Source organism: Acanthaster planci, linkage group LG19 (genome assembly GCF_054643075.1).
Source record: "Acanthaster planci isolate LZ-2023a linkage group LG19, COTS_SCS, whole genome shotgun sequence".
Classification (NCBI taxonomy): Eukaryota; Metazoa; Echinodermata; class Asteroidea; order Valvatida; family Acanthasteridae; genus Acanthaster; species Acanthaster planci.
In genome coordinates, this window is record NC_141795.1 from 1024728 (window position 1) to 1040878 (window position 16151).

General features: G+C 42.6%; 1 protein-coding gene across 1 annotated transcript; it reads left to right on the top strand.

Moving 5' to 3' along the window:
• Positions 1 to 2249: 2249 nt before the first annotated feature.
• Positions 2250 to 15874, top strand: LOC110974233 (pituitary homeobox x-like). Its single transcript, XM_022225729.2, has 3 exons — positions 2250 to 2988; positions 8066 to 8283; positions 13619 to 15874. Exons 1-3 carry the CDS (start codon positions 2763 to 2765, stop codon positions 14153 to 14155), a joined length of 981 nt encoding a protein of 326 aa, XP_022081421.1. The 5' UTR covers positions 2250 to 2762; the 3' UTR covers positions 14156 to 15874.
• The last annotated feature ends 277 nt before the right edge of the window (positions 15875 to 16151 follow it).

A 16151-nucleotide genomic window follows, 5' to 3' on the forward strand; every position in this document is an offset into this window, starting at 1 on the left:
ATCGCGCATGTCCTTCTGAATGGAGCACGACATTTACTAGTAAGTAGATGTATTAACAATTCAACAGGAATTAATTAAATTAAAATATCATCGCAGATGAATTAACAACATTTGAAAAGCTCGTTTTTTAAGAAAAAAAAACCTCTGCATCGTAGAATTTTGCATATGATCGATGAACGGTAAAACTGAAATGGCGCCCTCCTGTCGCCTTATTTTCAACGAGCAAGCTTTCATTAAGACAATTGCTGCGTGTGTTTCCAGTTTGGACTAACCAAATCAACTCGTCAGCTTCTTAAAATTGTAATTTGAAAAGCTCGTTCTTTAAGAAAAAAAAAACCTCTGCATCGTAGAATTTGGCATAGCTGGTCAATCTGCAAGACTTTCCGAACTGTGATGTGCTCACCGTTTGAAGCGATGATGTGTGCTCGTGTTACATTCCGCTTTCGCGCCGAATTTGTCTTACAAAATGGTGAATCGACTTGGTTAAATCAATTCAGCACCAACGTGACCTGACAAAGCGAGCAATAAAATCCATTTCAAGAGGTTTTGAGAGGCGGGGGGCTCATCAAGCGGCCTTAGATAACAGGAGGACTAATTTCGGGCAATGCTATCAAAGTTTGTATTTACACTTCCCGTAATATGATAACCTCTCTGTTTGTCTAACAGGTTTGAAAATGGGTGGGTCCAACTCTGATCCGTGATAACGCGGATCGTGTCGGCGACAGTGGCAATCATGACAACGATGGCCGCGACAATGATTTTATGAACAATAAATTGGTTTTCGCTGTCGTTTCAACGGAATTGTAAACAATAACCGTTTTAAAGCATCACTTATTTGAGATAAAAGATGGCACAAAGATCATAGAATACCGTACGGCAGCAAAATGACTAGGCCTACACTTTCTAAAAAAAATTAATGACTCCTTCAGTGAAAGTTATCAATTTTGCAGTCTCTGCATTTGCGAAGGCTCATTTTGCTAGAGATTTTACACAAACGACAGGTCTGCCAAGACAATGTAAAAATCTCAGAGTTGCCATCATTGATTAAGCAATACCCAAAACGTTTTCTACGCATTTCGGAAAGTGATAAAAGGTTTCCATTCAGAAAAAAGGGAATTTAAAACAGAGGCACGTTGATGTGGTGTGACAAGCTCATGCTGCATTAGAAAGTATCGCTGTTCAACCTTGCCTTTTGTTTCTAATGTAAGGGGAGGTAATTCGATCACAAATGGGTGTACGTAATTTACCAGCAACGGTGATCATATTCAAAGTATCCCTAATGCTTATCGCAGTTCGGAGAAACATAGCTATGAGTAGCTCTTCACTTCATTGCAAAATAGGCCAGATTCAGATTCCAATTTCATCCAAATTCCCGAGGAATACCAGCTCACAGCCCTGTTCAAAGCTTAACTTTTTTAACAAACCCTCCAATATATAGACCGCAAAGCCCTCAAATTAATAGAGGACATGCAAACTGCATTGATTAGCGCAGTCGCATATCAATACATAGCGCCCCCTGTTGATTTCATTTCATTTTTTACAAACAGGAGGATGATCGATGAACGGTCAAACTGAAATGGCGCCCTCCTGTCGCCTTATTTTCAACGAGCAAGCTTTCATGAAGATAATTGCTGCTTGTCTTTCCAGTTTGGACTGACCAAATCAACTCGTCAGCTTCTTAAAATTGTAATTTCGGAATCCTTAAATAACAGTCGGGTGGACAGTTTACATTAATTTAATTTTGTTTCGATGATTTATTTAATCTCTCTTTTTTTGTAATGCAGAAGAAAACATGGACACACAAGACGCGTGAACAAATCGGTGGCAGAAATATTTTAGAACTTTTGAGTTCCGATTTTAATTGCAGTGTACAATAAGAATTTTGTGATGCAATAATGGCCATCTTTTAAAGTCTCATACCGAAATAATCATAGCATGGAATCCAGACACAGCGAAGAATGGAGTACTGTGGTATAATTTGCCGCACACATGCGCCCTGTAGGTTGCACGTTCAGTTGTGATCCTTGACACAGCCAATATCTTGGGAAACACTTCACTTTCAGTGTGTTATTTTTGGGTCTGAATTGCAAGTTTCCTTCAGTCAGTTGTAAGGCATTGCAAGCCGTCACTGGCCCATTTTAAAAGTGCAAGCGACTAGACCTTGTGCGCATGCTCATATCCTGAAAAGGGACTCTAGGCTTCAACGTGCGCATGCGTAATCTGGCCCTCAGCCAACAGACTGAACGTGACATTTGCTGCGAGCGGAAAAGAAATATGGGCGCCGATTGAAAGTTTAGAATTGTCTACTTGGCTTGTACATGTCAAATTCAAATCAAGCGACAAAAAGGAGACTGGCATATTCTGTCGTTCACCTTCGCATTAAAAAACCTCTTCTTTGACAATATTCAGGTGGTCTTTGTTCGAAGGGCAGAGTTTTTTTTCAGGGGAGAATACGAAGAGAAAAATTTGCTAGCTTAATGCAATGACCTGACCGTGCATACACACACGTGCGTGACGCGAGAGAAGAACCCAATTTACAAACGCAAGTTCGACTGTTTGGACTTGTACCGTGCTGGCTTGTCGGGCTAGTGGGGGGTTTAAGAGTTGAGCCTCGGCCCACGATTGTGGTCTTATCCCTCAGCTTTCGCACAGAAGCTTCCCTCCTCCGTTGAGTGCAAGCTAAGCCGGGCGAAGCTGGTGGTCTAGAGTCACCTTAATCTAGCCTGATCATCTAGATACTGGAGCTTTTTCCTCGAGATACCATGGAGATTTTAAGCGCTCCGCTGTCAGCACTGGAGACATACGCCGGGACGGATGCGCTCAGGACGGCGGGCAGACTACCTCGTGGCGTGGTGGAAAAGGTTGTGAGCGGCGACGGAGGTAGCGGAAACCACCTCTCCCGTCATGGAGTCTCGAGCGCCGAAGGATCCCATGGGTCGGCATGGAGTAACAGGGTTAATGCCGGTAGCCGAGAAAGATCGACACGAGGTATTTAACTCTGTAAACAGTATTGCTAGTTAACTTGATTAAGAGCCATCATGCAATATTTAGTCTGTCTACTATTTAAAATAGGCATTGTTAATTTGAGAAGCTTATTACAATCTTGATTGTTTTCGTGTCAGTAAAAATTGAAAAGTATTACATGTATTTAACACATGCACTATAATCTTCTTTGCCAAAGATGACCACAGAGAAATGTCATGCTCTTAACGGTTCCTCGCCTCCATGTATGTGTAGACATCCTTAAGTACTGAAATACTTCCACCTTGTCGCATTTTCCCTCCTGTCATTGAACAAATAACGGTCTGCGTTTGTTCAGTCTTATTTTGCTGCTTAACGATCGGGGAGGTTAAGGCGACTACTCAGAAAGGTTCTCTATGAATGCTTCACTTTCGTTGACTGCGGGCCGTGTTAATCAAGAATGGAGTGTGTAATTTTGTGCATTACCTTGTGTAATTACGCATGCGTTTTTGGCAAAACAAGTTCACTACAAATAGTAATGAAGTAACTAACTGAAAAACAGGTAATGGATATTTCTGCAAGTGTGTCTGTCAGTTTAACATATATAACATCATCCTAGTCATTACAGCGTTTTAAAGTACATTGCTGGCTTGAATGCCTCCAATGCAGTTATTATAAAGTTAAACGAAAATTCCAGCCTAATGGCTTACTTCTTAGCACGGTTTTGGTTGGCAATGTACTTAAAACGTTGAAGATATTTCGCCCTGTCTATCGTTCCCTAATGTCTCGAAAGTGTACCCAGGTCAATATCAAGTAAGTATAAAGGTTTAATGAAAATAATTGGACTATTTGATTTTTTAAAATAAAAACTGCGAGAATTTTGGTTGCGCGCACGCGCAGTTGGCATCCAGTTAACAATAGCAAGATCAGTTCAAACAAAAATGATAAAAATAACAAAGAGACTTCTTAATTAAATAAGAGTCGTGTTGAGCCATAAAGACTCAAAATCTTCCCTGGCGTGATTGTCAAAATTTCCCTTCCTCTTTAAGATGATGTACGGCCTGCAAACTTAAGAAACGTGGGCTCACTTTTCAATTTGTCACCATGGTAACTTGGATCAAAGTTCTAACATGCATAAGGCCCAGTGGACTAGCGCACCTTCCCGTGGGACGGTTTTGAGCTGGAATTAAAAAACAACCAACGTGAGGCTGATCAGTAATGGGGCTTGCAGTATTTATCTGAAGCTTAAGAAGAGTGTGAAGTTTTGGTGTCCAGATATTTTTGCCTTACTCGAGCGTCGTGTCAAGTTGATGGGGGGCATAACGTCGGGGTTTGAGTAAATAGTGTTGTTTTTCTGGACATTCGGTGACGGTTTAAATCAAAATAATTCCTCTTTAAAGTTATGAGGAATACATACTAAAATAAACGAGGATGCTTGCTTTCGATTGTCACCGAGATGGGGGTTTTATCTTTCTGAAACATTTAGCGTTGAAAACTAGCTCTTTAAACACTTATACTTGTGACAATGGAGAGGGGGGCACAACCCCTCAAAAAAGTATAAGAATCTGTTGAGACTCTTTCATTTCCGGCCAACTGTCTGCAAAACCCCATGAAATACTTACAGCCTCACTTCTCACAAATGCATCAAGGGTAATATTCAAAGAAACCCGACAACTTGCTCCCGCCGAATTGAAAGCAGTTGTGGACTTCCACTGACCGGGGGACGTTTCAGCACATTTTTACACGGGGCCCGGCATTTCACCGAATGCCATTCGACTTTTGTCTGTTTCTTTTTTTTTTTGAGCGACAACCGCAAAGCTAAATGCCACATCAAATTGCAAAGTTATGCAGGAGAGGACTTTGGGTATAAATACTGCGCCGAGACCGGGAAATGGACTTAGCCGTTTGCTCACGAATGTTTGTTTTGCCGTTTCGCTGGAGGATAAACCTTGGATAAAAATTCACCGATCTTAAGGAGAGCGAACTTCATCAATGAAAGATTCATTCCCCTAGAAAGGTAGGACCCAACTCAAAATGCGCTGTTTCACCAATGTATATGCATGAAAAGCAACGCGATGTTTTAGGGTGTTCAAAATGTACATATGTTTAACCAGCCGAGATTGTTTTTAATCCCGTTGGGTTGTACGGTCAATATTGGCTCAGATTTATTGGAAAGGGGGACTTCTTCAGCAGAATTAAGCAGTCGCATAGTATCCCCCGTAGCGAAGTACATTCAAAGGTATCTCATTGCATAGTAATGATTTGCCAGAGTCCTGACTATAGAAGCAAATTTTCATCCCGGTCATTTTTGACTTACGTCTACAGTAACAAAGATTCAAAACAAAGAAGAGTTTCAAAATGAAATGTATTCACTGGTGGATCTGCCATAAAGGAAAGGACAAAAGGGACAAGACGAGACGAGATGAGACGAGATGAGATGAGACGAGACGAGAAACCAAAACAATGCTCCCCCCTCAAAAAATATGTAAGAACTAAACAAGCACAACCAACAATTTAAAATGTAAAAATCTCGCACATTTGGCATAATTATTCTAAATGTCATTCAAAGAATGACGTGGGTTACCCTGATTGTGTTATGCGTACTGGAGTTTTCGAATAAGTTAAATCACTCCGCCAGTTGTGCTTCTGCGCAGGAATCCCGAACTGTTCCCTTCAATTCTTATTAATCGAAAATCGAAATCGGAAGCAGTAACATGTCCAGTTTATAGACAGCAGTACTATTTCCATGAGAATAACTCGACAGAAGTTTCTAAACCCAGGCAAGGGTTAGATGCTTGTGTACCACTTTGAAGTCCTGGCTCGTTCAATTCCTCTGATTTTATATGAAGGCAAACTCTCTTGGGGATCCCTCCCCAATTTGCAGCTCTCTTCTGTGGATCAGCCTCTGGTCGGAAACAAACCAGTTATTGGGGTACGTCGAAAACTAAATCCCCCATCGCACTCAAACACGACCGTTCTATGTCCTCAAAAAATCGGGAGAGCGTAGCCAATCGTTTTGAGATCTTAGTAAGAACTCAGTGAGAAGTGACAGCAGCATGGTATAGTCTTCATGGACGGGGAGGTTGTGCCAAAATTTTGGGGCATATGCTCAAAATTTACGTAGCATACATGGTCGTAGAGGCCTCCAGTCACAGTGACAGCGTAATAACAACCTATCCTGAAGACGCATAGGCCTACACGTAGTCTTGGCGCATCAGCATCGCACTAGGTTCTTGGTGGGACAAGCGCAGCTCGATCGGGAAGAATTATTGGCCGTTTTCCAGTACTCAACTTCGGCTCCGTCTCAGGCTTCAACTGTTTTTTAACTAGCTGACGTTGAAGCTGTAAGCGCAGTAATTAGTTTAATAGTGCCACAAAACACAAATGAAATGCAAGAGAGCCGCTTCATGCCCACAATCGGGTATTGGTTTTGGGAACGAAGCCTCAGACGGAGCCCAAGTCGAGTATTGGAAAAGGGCCTCATTCCGTTCCCACTGGGAGACAGAACTGATGGAGTGCATTGTTTCAGCCAATGTACATACAGGAAACACTGAGGAACGTGACGGCGGCTCGCTAAAAGCGCACCACACATGCTATGCATGCAGCAACAACGTATTACCACCATACAGTGACCTTTTAGCTCACAGTACAATCGTATCCAAGTCTTTTACATCGTGGAACGATCCGATTACATCTAAGCAGAGTCGGAACTCAGTTTAATAGTCCTGAGAACGTAATGCGAACTTCACACGCGTGCCGGCAACGTAGTAACGATGTTGAAAGAACCATGTTTCATCCCGTCTTAGCAACGTTTGAACGAAATTTTATAAGATAGCGGGGTCGTTCTGGTGGTTGTCAGAGTGTGATGGGGCGATCAGAGAAACTGTGAATCTCATAATGCCCAACGTAGTTTTATAACGTGCAGTGGCGTGAATTTAATTGTGCCGGAAAGTTGTGGGTGGCGGATGTGGAATTCTGGAGAGATAACTTGCCCGGCCATGGAAATTTGAAAAGTGGGAGGGACAGGGTAGTGTGAGTATCACCTCGCCGCATATACGACCGCGCACCTATCACATAGACTGGGGGGGGGTGCACCATAATTATGAGTCTGTATAGGGGCGACGTTCATGATTCAGATGCACATCTGTTATGCGTATTACATTCCTACAGAGTCGTACGTCAGAGCGGCATATTATGGCTTTTTTGATAGTCGTACCTTTTTGAGTGCTATTGAATATATCTGGCTGTTATAGGAAGTCCGAAAAAAAATTCACGATCGGCCCTAAAAAACCGTTTTCTCACGGAAAAGCGTGGGGGTGATTCAATAGCCCACCCCCTGGTCCAAAATGTGGAGGGGACATATACCCCATGATCCCCTCAGGACTTACGCCCATGATAACGTGACATCTTTACACAGATAAGTTAATTAAAATGTAATAACGATAATGAAATCAAGCATTTCTTCCAAAGGAACGACGGGAGTTTGCTCACCTTGCCGATGTGGATCAAAATCCTTCCTCCACGTTTTTACCGCGCGCACACGGGAAAATCACTCACTGTTTACAGAACTAGCTCTCAGGGACTAGTGGGACGACAGGTTGATATTTTTCCAACTCCTGATGGAAAAGAGTTTCTATAATGTAAATGTACAGATTTATTTCTGTATTTAAAGTGTGTATGCCTTCATTAAAGTGAAGAATTAAACCTTCTCCCTCAAGTTATGCCCTACAAACTGCTATAAGTTACACTCTCACATATCCGCCACCGCACACAGAATATTCCTGCCACAGAGTCTTGCAAATTTGGCGACGGATTTCTGTCGTTGATTGCACATGGTTATGCGCATGATTGTAGCCTTCATTTACTTAGTTGAAAGTATACAGTTTTCAGTGACACTATGCCCTTTGCTCTTTATTTTTAGGTTTAAAAATTTGCCACAATGCCAAACTGCCGTAGAACATTAAGTCAGTAGCTATCTGAAAGTTGGCCTCCCGTCATCCAACATATTGACGTTTCGAAGTAAGGATGCTGGGTGACGCTGCACATGAAAAATGACTTTCCATAAGGAAAAGCTACCAATTTCTAAATTTCAATCTGATTACAGCGGAAACGTCCGTGGAGTCAGCAGGGAAGGACTCCGGTGCCGAGAACTCGGACGAGAGCGAGACGGGCAAGAGGCGACGGCAGCGCCGACAGAGGACGCATTTCACCAGCCAGCAGCTGCAGGAGCTGGAGGGGAACTTCGCCCGGAACCGCTACCCGGACATGTCCACGCGGGAAGAGATCGCGGCCTGGACCAACCTGACTGAGTCACGTGTCCGGGTGAGATGTTGTGAAATTTAAAAGAGAAGGAAAGAAAGGGACAATTGTGAAGTTGAGAGGGAGCAATAGAGGACACCGCGTCCTCGACAAAATGGGGGTTGTTTGGAGGTTAACCTTGATCATGTTCTTAACAGCATTGTATACCTTTCATAAACATGGACGAAACAAACGACATTTTCGCTCTTGAAAACCATTCAAGGGTTGGGGCTCCCTTTACACCAACGGTGGCGGAACGATTTTCAAGGTAGGGGTCATCTGTTAGACTATCAGACATTAGCCATCAGTAGGCCGATCCATGAAGCCCCGCCCCATTAAAGGATCTATCAAGAATGGAGTCAGGAATTCCCTTAGTCAAAACCGGGGGGGGGGCATATCCTGCTTGGTCCCTGCCTCCTCCGCCACTGCTTTAATCTCTGAAATCACAGCCACACAGCGGGTTTTTGACGCCATTATGTGTGTTTCACCTTACGCACATTTTGACGCCGCTTCTGTGAAAATTGGGCCTGTCGGTCATGAAGTCAATTTCCCAATGCAGAAGGCAAAGAACCTTTCAAAACGTACTCTGCATTCCAAAATGACGGGACAAAAGAAAAAACCCCGACGATTTGAGGTGTGAAGTACAATAATGAAAATAATGACAAAATACTTCGCTCAATTTGAAATAAACCTTGCAAATAACTATATCGAGCGTGGATGTTTCTCCATGAAAGGCATCAGTGGCATTTGTCATTGAACAGCTGAGACCTTGCTTTGGATGGATCCACCCCGAACTGGCTTTGAAATGAAACACCAGCTCGCTAGAGGCCCACACGCTGGGCTTTTCTGGAGTATCTTTTTACTATAGGGGGTCAACTTGACCCCCAAGATCTCGGAGATGAAATTTTATACAGAGTAGAATAAATTTATGTCTATATAAATAACTTCATTCAACTCATATTAAATAAATAAAGTACCCATATGTTATGCATATTTTCCTTTTTTTGTTACTCAAGGCGAAAGTACCCTAGGGCCCTATAGGCCTTTTGGCTTAAAACGGAACACACGGATTATCATATAAAATCACTGTTCGGAGAACCTACAACTTGATAGCAAGAAAGCATGTTTTTCAGTAAGTTTGCATAACACTTCCATTTATTCCTACACATGCAAATGAAAAAGCCACAGTTTAGGGATGACCTTTGATCCTCAACTGTCACGTAACCTGAAAACCTTTTGTCTTGATTTCGCAAAGTTAGTTTCAAAAGTTGCACAAGACTTCAAAGAGAAAAGTCATGAAAGAACACGTCAGTGTTTGCAGTGGTTTGGGAGTAGTCGCAAAATTTCCAGGGGGGTGTCAAAGTGAACGTCCTCCAGTCTGTTTAGGGTTAAGCAGTTCCTTCACGACGAAACAGTGTAAAACTAACAAATATACCAACTGATGTTGAGCAACAGAGAGAAAGACAGCACAGAAATCCACAAAGCGACAAAGACATTCCTCCCGTCATTTCAGCTCGAATTATGTCATCTGGTCGGTTCAAACGCGACTTCGTATTGTCTCACCACCGAGCCAAATGATTCTATCAAGCAAAGCGTTGATCCATAGATTAAGCGTTTAACACTTGGCAAGCACCGCCAGGATCTGGTAAGTCCATTTTCTGCCGCTGTGGAGGGCGAAAGCTCGCTAGCCATGACCGCAGCCACGCAAATACCATGCACTAGTTAACTTTGAACAACATTTCGAAGGCTACCGCAGACTCTAAAACCGTTATGACAGGCTCCTGTACTTTTCACTTATGAATTATGTTCACCGACGAAGGTCTCTGAAGTGATATTCAGCATTCCAACAGTGGCGCATACCAGTATGAAATGTAGAAACACAGTTGTGCCTTTTGTTTTTAATTTTGCACAGAAAATACTAAAATTGCATAAGCAACGTTGGCGATCATGTAGAGCAAAAACACCCGTACATATGCAATATATTTTGTACCTTGAAATTTGAACATTGTTTATCCTATCCGGGAACGTTAGTATATCTCCTTTGAGCTGTGGAAACAATCTTCTACGCATTAAATGACTTTTTACCACTTACTAACTTGAGACTTTTAAAATGGAACATTCGGGGTTCTTACGACTTACAAAGTAACAATATCATAAATACATTATTTGGGCTGGTTCATACTACCGGCGAACGTGAGAGTAAGCGCATTTGACGCCACAAAAGATTTGAAGCGAATTTTTTGGCTCGAGTTGAAACGTGTTCAACTGTTGCGAATTCGAAGCACGAATATGCTATCTGGCCCCATAAGTTCGCGTTTTGTGTTCGCTTTCGCTTGAAGTGTGAACCGGCCTTTTAGTGTGTGTATGGGCATGCTTTAAGTAGCTGGCTGTAACTCAGTGCTGGAAGTCCCAGGCCAAACCAGTCTGTGCGCAAAACGTCAAGCCTGACAAACTTGCAAAATTCCCAAAGAAAATGTCCTTGATATCTGTATATCTCTTCCACTTATTCCGAGCGTTCATGCTCTGCGACTGGGCTTCTGCTATGAAAATAGCTTAATCCTCACAGAATTTATGCAGTGTCTTATTACGCAAAGAGAAATCCTGGGATCAAATGGGACTGCCTCCCGATTACATTTGATTTCAGCTGACAGAGTCTGTGTGCCAAAACTGACCTCAATTTGAAATATGGCTGCTCTGAAGCAAAACATCGAGGGATAGGCTATTGGTTGTGACAGTAATCTGGGATTTTTGTGCTTATCCTCAGCCTTAGAGCTGTTGTAACACGCAGGTTGTGCATTGACTGTAAACAGTGCCTCCATTTGCCCACAATGTGAATGAGGCAATATAAGTTAAGCCTCCATCAGCTGCTAATTCCATTCCAGTCTTGCCAATTTCTACTGTAAGCCCCGTATGGATTTTTCATCTGTGGACAAGATTCAGGGTGATTGATCTTTTCTGCTTATTCTGGGAGTAACTCGGCCAATACGAAATAATTAACTGCGATTACCTATGGTTAGTGGAGCTCTTTCGTCCTGAGAACCCGCTTCTTCAACCCATGAAGAAAGGTAAAACGCAGGGCTTGGCGTTGCCAGTGCGCCGGCGCGCGCGTCTGCTCCAATCAGATGTGTCACTCGTCTCTCCAATTGGCGGATTAATTGTCGGGAGGGTGAGGCGGCCGGGTCGCTCGGCACTAGAAGTACAGACGGCTGGCAAAGCCATAATAACATCCGTGGCGCGGGGGAGAAAGGAATTCGCCGTAAAAATGGTTTCACATGGCATGCGATGGTAGTGTCCGTGAGCTGTCATCACCTGACGGTGCGCTGCAAAATGACACCCCAACCTTGACGTGACCCACAAAATCGGAGAAAAATATCACCACCGAAAAATAGGTTAAGACGCACCGGGGTTCCTTCAGTTGATACGCTTTGTCATCTCTTCTAACTCCTAGACCATGGGGAAATTAAGAAGCTTTTTCGTCAATTTTCGGAATCAAAGGACCCGCTGGGTTACAATAATCATTGTCTGGCCAGTATAATTGGCATCGTTTGGGCTTTGGAATTATGAGACATTACAAAAACAGTAAAGACGTTACAATGGTGGCAGTGGGGCTGTCAGACGTAATTTTGCCCTCTGGCGAATGGTCACAACTCCGTCTGTAAACTGGACAGAAAAAGAAAAACAGAATGCCAAGAACTGAACTTTATGGACGGTTGTCTGTCTCCACCACAAACTATACGAAATGTGTCATATAGTTGTAGCAGCGAGTCCCACTGAAACCCCGAAACAGTGCTCTGCTTCCGAGACTTTCCTGAATTTGTCACTTTGAAAGATGTCCCTGAAAAACGTCGCAGGTGATGCACAAATTCTCCTGTTGGCAGATATCATTTTAAATCATTTTATGTCAGTTAAATCGCCAACAACAGAAAAAGAAAGATTCAGGAATGGCGCAAGGCATCGTGAGCGATAAGTAATTTTAAAAACCTCCGATGTAAATGGTTTCTGATAATATTCGTGGGTGCAACCGCAGCTTGGCAAAATTACAAGAGAGAGCTGGAAACTTAAAACAGTGAATAAACTAAAATTTACACAATCAAACGGGATAGCTGATGTCAGAAATATTATGTATAACTTTAAAAGCAAGTCAAATAAACCGAAATTGTAATGAACTGACAGAGACCACAGTGTACCTTTATCTCCCTGTGCAAGACGCTTAAATCACAACCAAGAGGCTTACATTTGCCTCAGACAAGCATTATTAAAACCAAACTGTGGAATACTAAACGCGACAACCATTACTTTTACAGCAAACGTCTGAGCGTTCAGACATATGTATGTAAATAACTCAAACTGTGGTGTGGCGTGATGGTTCGAATCATGGGGCATGTGTATGGTAATATCCCCTGCCAATTTGTATATACTGTAAAGAAAATGTTAGTTAGTCCAACCGTTGAACCAAAGTCATTCAACTGCAGAAAGGGCATTCAACCTTATGACTATGTAAATTTTATTCTTTGCTGTTTCTTAAAGGAATTAGCGGCTTGCTCCGCCTAATGCACTGGCTTTCTCACAGGAAAATGTGCGCTGTGTGAGGATCTGGTTCTAAAGAAAATCCTCTCGCGAGAACTTAACAAGTGAACATGGATGAGCAGTCTATTAATCGAAGATCTCACGTGATTATAGAGATTTGAGCCGGGATTTGTTGAATTCAATTCACCACCGCTCAAAACTTACGCAGTGGACTAAACGACATCCCCATACACATTAGACCTTCACACCTCACGTTGACATGCTGACATTTTCTCACAGACTCGCAGGCCTGCGCTCCACGTCAGAAATTGGACATTAAATGTGCAACACAGAGGCGCTCATTGTGAGAAGGTGTTTTCGCAAGAGCGATTAAAAAGTGCAAAGCGTGACGCAGACTGTCTGGGAGGATAGCACGTGGATGATTGGTTTTGCAGGTGGGGAGACTGGGTACTGTACTTTTGTCACGATGATGATGGTGAATGATGCTGTTGGGTCTGTCAGGCAAGGGGTAGCAAGCATGCTGGCAGGAGTTTTTCTTGTGATCCCCCGAAAAGTATAAAACACAATCTGATGAAGATGTATGAATTCATTGCAAATGAACTGAGCATTTTGAGCAAGAATTGACCCCCTGACGACTTTATTTTTATTTAACAGGATGCTCATTATTTCCAGACAGCTAGTTTCGGAAGCTGTGCTGAAAAAGTGTAAAATGGAACTTCTTGCTTCCTTGATCATTAATGTAGTGGAATACTTGGGAATTAGTGTTTCTGTTTGAATCCGGACCCGACTTTTTCAACCTTACGTGCACTGGCTTTGTACCTTTTTTTGGCAGATTTGGTTCAAGAACCGGCGAGCCAAGTGGAGGAAGCGAGAAAGGAACCAGCTGAATGAGCTCAAGAACGGCTTTGGCTCTCAGTTCAACGGTCTGATGCAGCCCTTTGATGACGGTTTATACTCCGGCTACTCCTACAACAACTGGGCCGCCAAGTCAGCCGCTGCCGCTAAGAGCTTCCCCTGGTCGCTCAACTCGCTGGGCTCGGTCACCTCGCAGCCCATGTGTTTCAACCCTCCTCAGTCGGCGGTTAGCCCGAGCTTCTCCTCGGCACCAATGGGCGGGGTGACCCCTCACCAGAACCTGGGCCCGTTGGGTCACCAGGCAGGGGCCGCCGCGGCTGCGGCGGCAGGGACAGCGGGTTGTCCGCACGGCTCCTCCCCGTACGTCTATCGGGCCGAGCCGGGGTCTGGGAGTTTGGCGTCACTGTGCTTGAAGGCGAAGCAACATTCCGGCGGGGTTGGGGGATTCACCTACCCGGTCCAGAACCACACACTCTCAGCCTGTCAGTACGCAACGCTCAACGGTCAACCTTGATAACGACCCTCGATAATATTATGTGTAATTACCCCCCCTTCTCGTTTTTCTTCTGTCTTTTGTTGGAAGCGCCACACATGTACACCATGTCCCACTAGTGAAGTAAGCGAATGTCATATAGGCACTCGAGAGTGGCGATGTTAAAGTTACATTCGGTATTACTGCAAGTATTTAGTCTCTATACAGTCACCAAATGTCAGTGAAGTATCAAACGACGTCAATGTTATCAAAAGACGTCAATGTACGAGGAAATCGCTGGCAAAACCAGATGATAGTTCCTGCTTTTTCTTTTCACTCACTTGCGTCATTTCTTTTCAATAACTTTAGCATGAGGTAAAATCAAGTTACACTTCACAGACTCATGTCATTAAACTTTTTTGTGTGCAATAGTGTATATAGCTTGGGTATTTAGCTTTCCACGTCAGGGTCGTTGAGGCAACCAGTGATGCCAAATGCACCAGACAATTGGTGTCTGTCGTGGCTTCGAGGAGAAATGTGGATTTTGTAGTCCGTAGTAAAATAAAAAAATAGGCAATTACGCGTGGTATATGTAGGCCTTTCTCTCTTTTTTCGTCTAAGTCTTACCGGCGGCTAGGAAACAACAGCTGGCCTTCAGTATATAAAAAATAAGAAATCATTCACAATCTGTTAATGATATCCAAGAGCTACGCATAGTTGCCAAAATTTGATAGCTCTGCAGATTGGTCGTAGGAAGGAATATTAGCCAGCTCACGAGAGGTTTATCTCTCCATTTCAGAGTTGTGAATGTTGGAAAGTGTAGTTTGATATCTGAAACTGCGCGGGGAAATGGCAACCGTCGATCCATATGTCGACCATGGTGTGAAAACCTCAAACGCTGAAATCAAGGTACTCTTTGCTGATGTGTGGCACTCTGGGGGTTATTTTTTAAGTGCTCAGCGGCTATACTTTTGATGGAATTTTGTTTTTAGCCTAGTTGAGGTATTATAACATTATAATTATAATGTTTTTGTGGTTTAATCAGATGCTTCAATGTCTCCCAACGCTGCATGTAAAACTGCTTTAGATGCACAATGTCATGTACCGATAAATTGGGGTAGCATTTACGTCAAAAGATGTCCTATCATATTATTAGATCTTTGATCTACTTTTGTAAATAGTCTGTCATGTACATTTTATCAAAGTTGTAAATGTTTTAGAAATTCACAATCATATTCAAACAGGATATCTTGGAACCCAGTTATTATTAGCGTTAGAAATTTTTCAGGACTAAATTGCAAAATTTATGTTTTATTTTAGCTTTACGTAATATGAAAGAATGGCTTGTATTGTGCCCTTACAGCAAGATGTTGATTGTATTTTGCCCGTGCGACAGTTATGTATTGTAGTGGATATGTGAATAGGAAAGTTCTTATTCGTCATCTGTGTTCGTGTGGGAAACTATTAAGAAAAGGGTACACGTACATTGCACAAAATTGCCAATTCTGGTAATCTTAGATTGACAGCGGGCTGAGTTTGCAGTATATAACCTGAAGAGGGATTTCTCTGCACTGAAATAATGTACGTTTGCCGTTAAAGTCTGATTTCATAGTCTTTTTTTAACTGCTGACAACATTCGCACAATGTTCACAGTATTTGTTTCACTCTAATCTCAGTGCAGATTTTGTGCCAATTTTATAATGTGACAAAAAGGCTGAAATAAAATAGGAGAGCGGAATGCTTCGGACAGATGTCACGAAATCCTTGTTCGTATGCGTGTAGAATTTCTTGATGAATTTATAGTTTCTTTGGAATTGTATTTTTAATGCGACATCGTTATTCATTCAATTGGTGATTCAACTTTTAACATCTGGTGAAAGGAGGAATGTTTCATTGTTTTCCTTTGTTCTTATAACACTCAATAGTAAGAAAAATCTCTGATAATAGATTTGTGAAAAGTTTCAAAATGACAGGAGAAATCAAGAGATCACGAACTGTCATTTAAGACTTAGGGATTAAGGTTTTGTCTGTGTGGGAG